Source organism: Carassius auratus, chromosome 6, assembly GCF_003368295.1.
Source record: "Carassius auratus strain Wakin chromosome 6, ASM336829v1, whole genome shotgun sequence".
NCBI lineage: Eukaryota > Metazoa > Chordata > Actinopteri > Cypriniformes > Cyprinidae > Carassius > Carassius auratus.
Window position 1 is genome coordinate 26,731,034 of NC_039248.1, and position 12,546 is coordinate 26,743,579.

A 12,546-nucleotide genomic window follows, 5' to 3' on the forward strand; every position below is an offset into this window, starting at 1 on the left:
CCATCTCTCACCTTTCTTGGGTGGACAGGTGGTGTTGACCACTGGAGAAAAACACACACAACTTTAGAACATCATCACGCAGCATTCATCTACATCCAACAAAGACAAAACAAGTATTATCAAAATTAAAGTGATTATAAAATAATGAATCTCACACATTAATGTAAAATCATAATAGAGGTTAGTAAATATGTTGAAGGAGTAGATCACCCCAAAATACAATTTTGGCTTCTCAAGATGTTAACTGATGGAGTGGAGCGGTGTGGATTAATTGTAGATTATTGTGATGTTTTTATCAGCTGTTTGGACTCTCATTCTGACGGCACCCATTCACTGCAGTGCATCCATTGGTGATGCAGAGTCAAGTCAGGTCACATTTATTTATATAGAGCTTTATACAGTAATGATTGTGTCAAAGCAGCTTTACAGTGTCAAACTGGAAAATAGTTTGTCTATAATGGAAGAGGACAATTGAAAAGAGTAATTTTTCCAGCTAAATTCAGTTTATGCTTCAGTAATGTCATCATCCAGTTCAGTTCTTTTCCAAAAGCGTCTGTGCAATCAATTAAATGTACTCGACTAAGCAAGCCATAGGAGCCAGCAGCAAGGACCCAAAACTCCATCGTGACAGAAATGAAAAAAAAAAAACCTTGGGAGAAACCAGGCTCAGTCAGGGGATCAGTTCTCCTCTTCTGCAGAAGACTTGTTGGTACCCTTATCCCTTACCAAAATTACAAACACCAACAATAATTGCTGCAGTTAGGTGTATTTGCAATATAATGTTCAATAACAAAAATATCAGTGTTTGCATGTGTACAATGAAAATCATCCAACTGTATTTATTGCAAGACGTAAAACAGATTGAAAATAAATGTATACAGTATGCTGTTCAATAAAACATTTTGCAATAAAATGCTAAATGGAGACTTTTTGACTAGATAATGAACAATAAGTCATTAAAACAGTGTTGTTAAACAAAGAAAAAGAAAAAACTATTAAATATTGTTATTAATAATTAAAATTAATTTTAAATAAATAAAAAACAAATATTAGATTTAAAACTTACATTTAGACTTAGAACTTAACTAGAAATTTTGCAACTACCTGAAATAAATTAAAATGTAAGGACTAAAATTACTGAAACTATAACAATAATAATAATTAGTAAAAAAAACAACATACAAATATACCCTAAAATATACAAAATTTATTATACTAAAAGTTTAAATAGCTTGAATACAAAATAAAAAATTATGACTGATACACACATTTATTAATACTTAAAATAAAAACTAAAAAGCTATTTTAAAATATAAATATAAACTAAAAAAAGTAAATTAATTAGTAAACACAAAACTAGCATGCTTATATAGTATTCACAAAATTATTAATCAATAAAAAATGTTTAATTACCTTTCTTATTTACAAAATAAATTGTGATAAATACAGTTTCACCAAAATCACCAGTAATATTTTAAATAGTAAATATATCACCCAGTCCCACACACATACACACGTTCAAACCCCCTTCATGCAGTGAGCTGAAGTTTCCCATGATGCTCTGCAGCAGTGATTGAGAAGTGCTTCAGCTCAGAGATCCTCAGAGAACAGCACTCAGCTCCTGTCAGCGAGGCTCTTCAGATCCTCCGTCCCTCCCGCAGCACGGCCTGACCCTTCTCAATATTCACTAGGGTCTTTGTGGTAATCAAGCGGCTCTCAGAAGCTCAGCTTATCTCCACAGTCCCGGTCTCTGTTCTTATTCTCTCGTTCGCTCCGACAGAAGCAGGTAATGACAAAAGAACTGTCTCCGCTGCACATGTGAATGAAGCGAAGCGCTCACATCAAACCGAGCCGCTTCCTCCTGCCAATACCTCAAGCCTCTTTTAAAGCAGCCCTATTGTTTCGCCTGAGAGTCATTGACGGCGACGCAGCTTTTTCTTTGTGCCGTCACACAATGAAGTGCTGTTTTTGCCTAAAAGACTGCCAGCGCATGGGAAACACACTTTAATCCTGCCGTCATTTTCAGAGACGGCGTGTGTGACCTCCAGGTGAAGTGTGTGATTTCTGCCAGAAAATAACATGCCAGTTGTGGAGAGGTGTGTTATTATAGTTCCAGGTGATCAGGCTTACGACTTTCACCTGGTGAATGATAAAACAATCTAGTAGAGACCACACTCTTCTGATGTATAGTAATCAGCTCTTTACTAACTACCCAGAACACCCGGCACCCAGCTGCTGCAGCGAATGAGGACTGTACATCATTCTGAAGTCATTCTGGAAAGTTAATTAAGGCAAACTGGATGAAGAATGGCTTGCATTTTAATGTAAGGAAGAAGAATTCAAATTCAGATTTTTTTGTTTTTAAATATGGTTTGACAATAACTTGTTTGATTGTTTCTAAAATTAGTTTTTGAAAGCTTTACGATATAAGGCATTACAGACAGAGATATATAAAACTATACAATGATAGATAGATAGATAGATAGATAGATAGATAGATAGATAGATAGATAGATAGATAGATAGATAGATCCAAATGTTTGAAGGCACTTGATATTTAAAAGTCAAAGGTTTATGGATTTGAGGAGAGTGACGCGATCAGACTGACAGCTCAATATTCCACTGGTCAGTCATGTGACACATTTGATTGGTCAACAGAGGACAGACTAGTGCCTAAAATCGATTATTTCTGCAGGCAGTGTGTGTTTGTGTGTGCGCGTGAGGCAGAATAGACACTCACGCTGAATAAAACATGAAAGTTGACACATAGATAGCCAATCAAGAGAGGATGATGTGAGACGTGTGTGATGAACACACGCACGCATGCACGCACACACACACACACACACACACACAGTCTCAGAAGGTTACAGGACTGTGGGAATGAGTTGTTCTAAAGCTGCAGTTCAGAACACGATTAAACGGCTTTAATCCATCTGATTGGACACTTGAACCAGCTTCTAACATGATCCAAAACACACTTCATCAAGCTCACTCCAATCATCACGAACGGAGACCCTCACGGGATACTGGACACCAAGCTGCCATTCCACTTAGCAACAACACTACTAAAAAAAAACAAATTATATATTGTGGCGAGTGGGGCGGGGCCGAGAGGCGTGGGAACGAGGAGTGAGGCCAGGTGTAGTGATTGGAGATGAGCTACACCTGCGCCCCACCGCTAGTATCGAGTCCCACGTAGGAGATGGAAGGATATAAAACTGGAGTGACGACCGTGGGACTCGATACGGGCGGTGGGGCGCAGGTGTAGCTCATCTCCAATCACTACACCTGGCCTCACTCCTCGTTCCCACGCCTCTCGGCCCCGCCCCACTCGCCACATATATATATATATATATATATATATATATATATATATATATATATATATATATACGTACAAAGAAACAACAAGTAACACATTAAAATTTAAATTTCTAACATAGAAATACTTTTGCATATAGTGCTACCTGCTAGGACACATACAGTGCACGCGCGCACACATACACACACACACACACACACACACACACACACACACACGCAGACACACACACACACACAAACTTCCTCGCTCCACCATGCATTTTATTTGCATCACACCTAGTGAGAAATGGAAAGGGCATTAAGTTGTTGAGGCCGGAAAGCCGGCGTGATCCATCAGAGCAGTCCAGCAATGCAAACACTCAGAGCAGCGGTGGATTTCATAAATCTTCCTCAGAGTTGAACGCTACAGAGAGCGAGTGTGTTTACCTCCGACAGACAATCACACAGGTGCACACACGTGATGTCCTGAGGGGCGTTTTCACTTCTCGTCCTCGTCCCGAGTGAATATGTGACCCTGGACCACTAAAGCAGTCATAAGTAGCACAAGTATATTTGTAGCAATAGCCAAAAATATATTGTATGGGTCAACATTTTAAATCAATAGATATTAAGTAAAGATCATGTTCCATGAAGATATTTTGTAAAACTTTTTTTGGACCCTCAGATTGCAGATTTTTAATAGTTTTATCTCGGCAAAATATTGTCCAATTCTAACAAACCACACATCAATGGAAAGATTATTTATTCAAGGAACTTTACTCGATCAAGGTCCAGAAACACAGCAAGGAGATCGGTAAAGTAATCACATCTAAAGAAACTATATCTTGATATTTCTATTTAACATAAATCTCAAACATATTTTTTTAAACCAAGGGAACCATGGAGTCACTACACCAAAATATATAATATCACAGTAAAATACAATGGTATTACCATTTTTTTGGATTACATTATCATTCAAAAGCTGGGGTCAGTAAATTACATTTTTTATTTAAAGAAATTAATACTATTATTCAGCAAGGAGGCATTCAATTGATCAAAAGTGAGAGTACATATATTCATAATGTTGTAAAAGGTTTCTATTTAAAATAAATTCTGTTCTTTTGAACTTTCTATTCCTCAAATAATACTGAAAAATAAAATGTATCACGGTTTCCACAAAACTCGAAGCAGCACAACTGTTTTCAGCAATAATCAGAAATGTTTCTTGAGCAGTAAATCAACATATTATTCTGATTTCTGAAGATCATGTGACACTGAAGACTGGAGGAATGATGCTGAAAATACAGATACGCATCACAGAAATAAATTAGATTTTAAATTGCAATATTTCACAATTTTACTGTTTTTTATTTATTTTTGCTTGGCGAGCAGAAAAGACTTTAAAAAAAAAAAGAAATCTTACCAACCTCAAATTTTGAATGCTACTGTGTAAACCATGGCACTAAATGATTATAATATTAAAATGTACATGGCACAACAAAGTATTTAAAAGAATGGAGTGTCTATTTACACTAAGTGCATATTTACATTAACTCCGCCCACAAACGTGTGATTCGGCTAGTCAGCAATGCAAAAGATAACCAACAAGCATCAGCTCCAGTTGTGCAGATGGTAAAACGTGTGATGTATTCATTTCTAATGCGATCGACCTGGGTTCGAATCTGCCTTTTGGTGACCTTTTTCACATCACATCAGAAAAAAAATTATTTTCAATGAAAATTTATAATATAATAAAATATTTAAAAATAGATTAAAATTATTCAAATATAAAAAAGAATGCTATATCATTACAGTACGCCTCAATAAACACGCTAATAATTCTAACTTTGGTAAAGTACAACAACATCGGCATCACTGTACCACCACAGAACTGTGTTGCGAATGCGTTGTGATGGAATTCAACATCAGAGCGTTGCGTAATGGCGTATCTGGGGCAGAATTCAACACTTCCACCCAGACGTTGCATAAGATGTCTCCACATCGCCATGCTCCGCTTCAACTCCAGGATCAAGCAGCTCAGATTTTCTAAAGCCGTTCAGCATGGCACAGACAAAGTCTTCATTTATTGACATTCTTAATTCAATTTGCTCTGTTTAATCAGTCTTTTATTGGGCGCTGCGTGTTTTTAAGTGCCAGTGGAGCGAGGTCTCAAACAATGAAGCTTCCTCGTGTCACGTTCACTGGTGTGCTTTTTAAGAAAAATGTGTTCCTGATGTACTCCAAAACATCTGCTCATTTAACCAGCTTGTTTTTAAAGGTTATGTTTCTTGAGCAGAAAATCAGCATATCGGAATGATTTCTGAAGGATCATGTGACACAGAAGACTGGAGTAATGATGCTGAAAATACACAGGAATAAATTACATTTTACTACATATTCAAATATAAAACAGTTATTTTAAACTGAAATTGCATTTCACAATATTACTGATTTTTACTGTATTTTTGACCAAATAAATGCAGCCTTGCTAAACATAAAAATCTTTCTTTAAAAGCATTGCAAAATATTTTAAACAGTAATATAAACTATGGAAATGAATGATTATCATATTCATTTTTACATGAAGTGTTTCTGACTTCCTCTTAATAATCAGTCTTCTTTTAAAGGTTATTTTATTGGACATACTGTAAAATGAAGTCTACTGGGCGGCTGAGGGACTTAAAGGAGCAGTCGAAAACAACCCCTCTACACTTCACATGACCTCATCTATTCAAATCCATCCCTGCTTTAGATCTTTTCCTTCTCGAATGCTGTTGTTTTCCCTTTTATATATTTCATGAACCAAGGCACTTTCTGCAGCGGACAGACTATCAGCAAGGATGCTCTAAGAAAGAATGCATGGGCATCATTGTTTGATGGGGAAGGAGACGAGATTCAGCCATCTGTGCCGAGCTTTGAGTGTGCAGGCGCTCTTAAAGAGGTATCTCATTTTTCTCACACATTCGACAGATGTTCATTGTGTGATAAAGCTCGGATTGGATCCAACAGCACTTCCACAGGTCATGGAGGATATCTGGTGGGCTCTGTTAATGAAGTATCAAAGTTTAAAAAGGATATGCACCACTGTAAGAGATGTTTACTGAGCCGTTGCTTTTTTGCTCTTCAATGTAATAAAAAACCTTTTTATCTGAGATCGTACAGACATTCATGCATTTCAAAAAACCCAGAAAATGCACATGACTTGTTAGTATTCTTTAATGCAATAGTGATTTAAAATCTAATGGCGGCCTCCTCCCCCTTAGTGGGCAGGGTCAAGTGTCATATTACAAAATGCATTATGGTCTACTAGAATAAAAACTTTTTATAATCTTGGCAACAAACATATCATTGGAAATGTCTGAGTCTCAGGATTTCATATTTGGTGGTTATTTTGATATAGAAGTAAAATTCACAGATAAATCTAGAGAAAAATTAATTAAGAAAAATTCTAAAAAGTTTTAATGACTCCCAGTGACTGTGTGCGGTATGACGCCCTAAATAAAATCTCACAGGAACCTCAATTTTTTTCATATCAACTTCAGATTTGTAACATAACTTATTTAGACACAAGGCTTTAATTTTATACAAATTTTAGAGTAAAATCTGTTACGTAAAGTATTTATAATAAATAAAATATAATAAAATTAATATAGCTCAATTTATTTATAGTACATTTAAACTTCTATAACCTTTTGATACTTTAATTTTTTTTTTTAATCTGCTTATTTTCTTATACAAAAAGAGACCAACCTTAGGTTTATATTCCAAAGTGTTCATAAATTACATCAATTTAAGTTTGGATAGCGCACTTTAATGCCTATTTAAAAAAAGGTGGGTGACAGTTAAGGGGCTGCTGAATATTGCACTTGGATATGTAACGCATTTGTGCTGATAAAATCCCAGACTTACAAGGAGGGACCATAGATTTGAGAATATTTTCATGCAATGCTAAAAAAATGAAAAAAATAAAAGAAAATTTGTCAGTGTAGAATTCTACCTGAACACCATAACAACATGCTATCAGTCTCTTAAAACCCCTCAGAAATCATATGGCAACATTATGCATGGGAAAAAACCCTTACATTTTGAGAAAATGTTCAAAATCTTATTCAACTTTAAGGCTAGAGATGCTGCACTGCATTGATTGTGTTTATTTAGATGTATATACATGTATTATTTAGACTATTATATAGTTTTTGATTTGCTGTTTTTGTTCAAATACACAAACGAACAGCTTCTCAAGGGTTAATCTGCACTGCCTGATTGTTCAGGCATAGTTTACATTTTTTTTTATTATTTGTCCCCCTTGATAATGTCTTTAACTAAGGTGTCCTACAGAGAAAACACAATTAACATATTCGAGACACTTGCCAAGTTTCTCAACAGGTTAATCTTGCAAGTCTTGGCTAAAATTTCACTGTTAAATGCAAGACTTGGCCTAACAAGAGTCCAGCCTTAAAATGAATAACTGCTGATTAATTCTGCTTCATTCACACATCGGAAAGTGTGAATTTATTTTTTTCAAAGCTGTGAATAAAAGATAGCTGGAGTCTGTTTTACAAGAAAATACTATTTTGATCTTTTTACACCATAATTTCATGTTTAATCCCAGCGTTAACTGTTTCTTTTTTGTAATTCTTTGTGAAATTACAAGCAGTTTCGGAGAGAAAATTGATTCAAAGTAAATCCTACACCAAATTTTACTCTGAGAATGAAACATCGACTTAAAAAAAAAAAAAAAAAAAAAACTAAAAACAAATGAGACCTCTTTAAATCTCTCAATTGTTTGTCCTAAACAATGCAACTAAGACTTATGCCTCCTGCTTTTCAGATGTTTCAGGAGATCTCAGACTGTTCTCAGATTTGCCAAGATACAGTTAAAAGTCATCTCAAGATGAACTTCTCATCGTCATCTGAGCTGGTATCCACATGCAGATTTTACTGTTACTGCATGAAAACTTTTGATGCATTTGTGTCTCTTTTTATGTCTCCAAAGAAATCTTTGGAAAAACATCTGAGGCAAAGCTGATTCCTAAACCAAACCTAAGTGAGAACTCCCTTACGTTCCCAGCTATGAAAGTGCAACCTCTAAGCAGTGAAATTGTTCCTCAGGGATATTATGTAATCTGGACAAACACTCATTTGAAAGCTGCTCTTCCACAGTTCTTCTGCTGCTCCTGACACACAATCCTCCTGCATCTCCACATCATGCACTGCCATAATTCTGTCCAAATATTTATGGACAGATGTATAGATTAGAGTTGAGACTCCATTTCCATATTCCTCCTGCCACATTTGGCCTAGAATGTTTGCACCAAGTATCACTGCGAGTGAAATGAAAGAGAAAACACACAAAGGACTTGATATGGCCTCTTGTGTAACTGAATAAATCAATCTCATAATCTTTCAATGTTAGTGTGATTATGGATTACTAAATTATATATTACATAAAAAAAAATGAAGCAACAAATATACAACTACAAGTTTCTAAAACCAAATATGTGACTCTGGAGCACAAAAGCTTAAGTCTTAAGTCACTGGGGTATATTTTTAGCAATAGGCAAAAAAACATTGTATGGGTCAAAGTTATCGATTTTCCTTTTATGTCAAAAATCATTAGGATATTAAGTAAAGATCATGTTCCATGAAGATATTTAGTAAATTTCCTACCTTAAATATATCGAAACGTATTTTTTGATTAGTAATATGCATTGCTAAAAAATTTCTTTCAACAACTTCAAAAGCGATTTTCTTCAATATTTAGATTTTTTTTTGCACCCTCAGATTCCAGATTTTCAAATAGTTTTATCTCAGCCAAATATTCTAATCCAGTCTGATTCTAATAAACCATACATCAATGGAAATTTGATGTATAAATCTTAATTTCAAAAATTGACACTTAAGACACATATATGACTTTGTAGTCAACATCAAATCAAAACATTACATTCTTAATAGACATTTCTGGTCTTTTTGTGCATGTTATTCCAAAAAATAACATTTTGGTCTGTATTATATTTCATGTAACTTTAATAACCTCCACAACAACTTCAGGAATCCCTTTTCATTTTCATTTTCTGGCACGAAATGTGTACTTTTCATATTCTCAAAAATAAGTCTGAATATCCCGTTTCACATTGTACAAGTAAAATGAATTGCAAACACCTTTTCATGTTGAATTAAAGCTATTCTGGCCAAAATATTTACAGATGCATAGATTAGAACTGACTATATGAATATGAAATCAAAATGTACTTTCGTAATAAACACTTACGGTCTTATTGTACATTTTGGTGCATGTCATTCCATTATTTTGTCCTTATCGTTCATCTAAAAGTAATAACATAACATAAACCAAACCAAACCAATGTCAAGAATTACATTTATTTTCAGTTTCTTAAAAATAAAATCTTCTACTTACATTCCTGTTTCACTAAGAAATGCCACTTTATACACTACAAGTAAAATGGGCTGCAAAAAGATATAAAAAAAGCCAAATATATGATTTTATATTCAATAAGTGTGCTCTTATAATAAACAAAATGTTATTGTGCATCAGTGTAGATGCCGACAAAGGTATCGTTATCATTATAGTTTTCATTTTTGCTGGGAACAGGCCTTTATTGTTATCAATTTTTGTTCATGTTATTCCAAGACATTTTTGTCTTTATTATCTTTCATCCAAATGTAATAACCTCCTCCGTTTCCAAAACGTCTTCAAGAATTCCTCTTAGTTTTTATTTCAGGCATCTAGTGTGCACTTTTAAATTCAAATCAAATCACACCCTCCATTTATTCTCACTGAACATTAGAAATGCATCAAATTATATAGGAGTAAAATGGGTTGCAAACACCTTTCATGTCAATGTCAAGTTCACAGATGCTCTCTTTTTCCCAATAGTCATGCGTTTGGGATGTGAACAGTTATAGCTGTGACGGGTCAGGAACTCTTTTGTCAGTTTAAGGGCTTCTACGCTCAGCGGTCCTGTACCAAAATCCTCGAGGAGTACATTAGAAATGGCATGTTAAATGGCAGACGACTAGATGTAAATTTAGACACGATGCAGAGTTTTCAAACACAACTCAGATCAGATCCTGTAGTACGTTGCCTCACCATTGAAGCCTGCAGCCTGACCTACTTAGTGCAGTGACGTCTGCTAGCATTGGGGAGATCTGGCAACCATGCAGCAGAGCTCTCTCTCTCTACTTTTCTGTTTTTCTCCTGTCTGTCTCACATCCGATGGGGCCAAGTCTGCCCACAAGACACCGCTTCCTCTAGAGAAGACCCTTTCATGCAGTCAAATGTTCACGCGGGGATTTACGCATGTGTAGTTGTGTCATAAAAATTCAGCCATGCCTTAAAAATCCAATCATCTCATTCTTATAAAACGCATGAAAAACATACCAAGCCAAACATCTCCTAATCTAAAATGTTCATCAATAGATTTCAGCTATATTACAGAAAAATGTGTGCATCGTCTGAAGCAAACGTAAGTGATGCTTGCATGCACCAAACTAACTACTGCTATGCTTCACAGGAGCTAGTGCACTTCTAGATGGTTCCTATGTGTTTTTTTTAGGCCATATCACCATGAAACATTTTAGGTTGTTGTTTGTAGAAGTTTTTTTGTAGGTCATATCACTGAAAAATGTATTAATAACTTGTAACTGCTATAAAAATTTCCAGTGCTACTCACATACAATAAATATAATACAATATAGTACATACAATATAGAAAGTTTGAACTGTTTTATTGTTTATATAATTTCCAAATGATAAACTGCAAAATGCGGACAGTGAGGTATTAAAGAATTAGAGACGTGAATTTCTGTAAAGATGCTGTGAAACTGTGCAAAGTGCTAAACTAAACAAAAATGTACTTGACCTAAAGTGCAACCAAGATAATATTATTGTTATAATCTAATAATGTAATTGTTAAAATAAGACAAAAAGCTATCAATCTGCAACATGAATAATACAGTTCTTAAAATCAGACAAAAAGCTTTTGTAGTGTTTTAAAATTATATGAATAATACAGTCCTATGAACATTTTGATGTTTCTGTTCAATTGTTTCTATATTTTGTTTCAATGCTTGAATTAAATTCTAATAAATCAAAGAGAATTTCTAATCAAATTAATGTAGAAATTTATATCTATTTAACATTTTATTTTTTTATGATAGTGCCCTTTCAATTCTGTTTTATTTCAGTTTAATTTAAACTTAAATTCTATTTTCATTTTTTTATGAATTCCATTTGAATTGTTTAATGAAATCAATTAAAACAGCATATCTAATCAACTGGATTCATAAAACTCTAACAATTAAATAATTTATTTAAACAAGTGCCCTGTGAAAAATGATTTATTAATTTATTATGATTAATTTTAAGTTGTCAAAATAGTTTTTTCTGGATTCTGTTTTAGATTTTAAGAACATTTTAAGAATTCAAAACAAGTGTAATCAACTGAATTAAATTAAATTTTGACCATTTAATAACTTTAAAATGTCCCTATGAAAAACATTAACTTTTGACGAAGTTTAGTGAAACTCCATGTTATACAGCAATTTCCCATTTTCATGACTCGAATCACAGGAGCCTAGACTAATGATGTAGGAAGCTCAGACAGAGCGCTACCCACAATTCCCAGCGAGCACATAGTAAGCCTGAGGCTGGGTCAGGTAGAGCTAATGTACACACACGAACACTGACACATGTGAGAACATGCACAGTCGCACTGGAAAATACATTAACCTCATGTGATCCGTGCACCTCAGAGCCGCGGGCTGCATCTAAAACATCAGCTCAACCTGGCTTACAGTTCATATATGACTACAGATCATACAACACACACAGCACACGTCGAATGAATGTATCCCACTTAATTATCACAGATAAGCATGCATGTGCTTCTCGTTGGGCGTCTCGTCTCATTTCTACTCTCATTATTCTAAACTCTCAGTATAAGAAACAGTCAGTCCGATATCAGCCCTTAAAAGCGTGCTGCAAATCCTCTGATGTCGGATCTGACAGGTCGCTTCTCCTCGGACTCGGCACGCGTGGAACGACAGATGGTCATCATTAACGTCTGCCGCTCTTCAAGGTCATCTGCAGTCATTCAGGAGGTAAAGTGGGCATGATTTCGCATGTCTTCTCCAGCTGGTGTAACGCTAGAGTAAGACTACTAAAGAGAGGCTTTTTCAGAGGTCACCAGGTGCTTGTCGGAATCAAGGGTG

At 35.0% G+C, this 12,546-nt stretch overlaps 1 protein-coding gene across 4 annotated transcripts in view; it reads right to left on the reverse strand.

The window, feature by feature from the left end:
• The window catches only part of LOC113104862 (solute carrier family 12 member 5-like), a 129,741-nt gene that overhangs the window by 58,758 nt on the left and 58,437 nt on the right, over positions 1 to 12,546 (reverse strand). For 2 of the 4 annotated variants that reach the window (XM_026266149.1, XM_026266152.1), the window contains exon 2: positions 12 to 41. The exons of the other annotated variants lie outside the window; for them this stretch is intronic. In XM_026266149.1, coding sequence (XP_026121934.1) covers positions 12 to 41 — 30 coding nt within the window. The remainder of the gene's footprint in view (positions 1 to 11; positions 42 to 12,546) is intronic. 4 annotated transcript variants of the gene reach the window in all.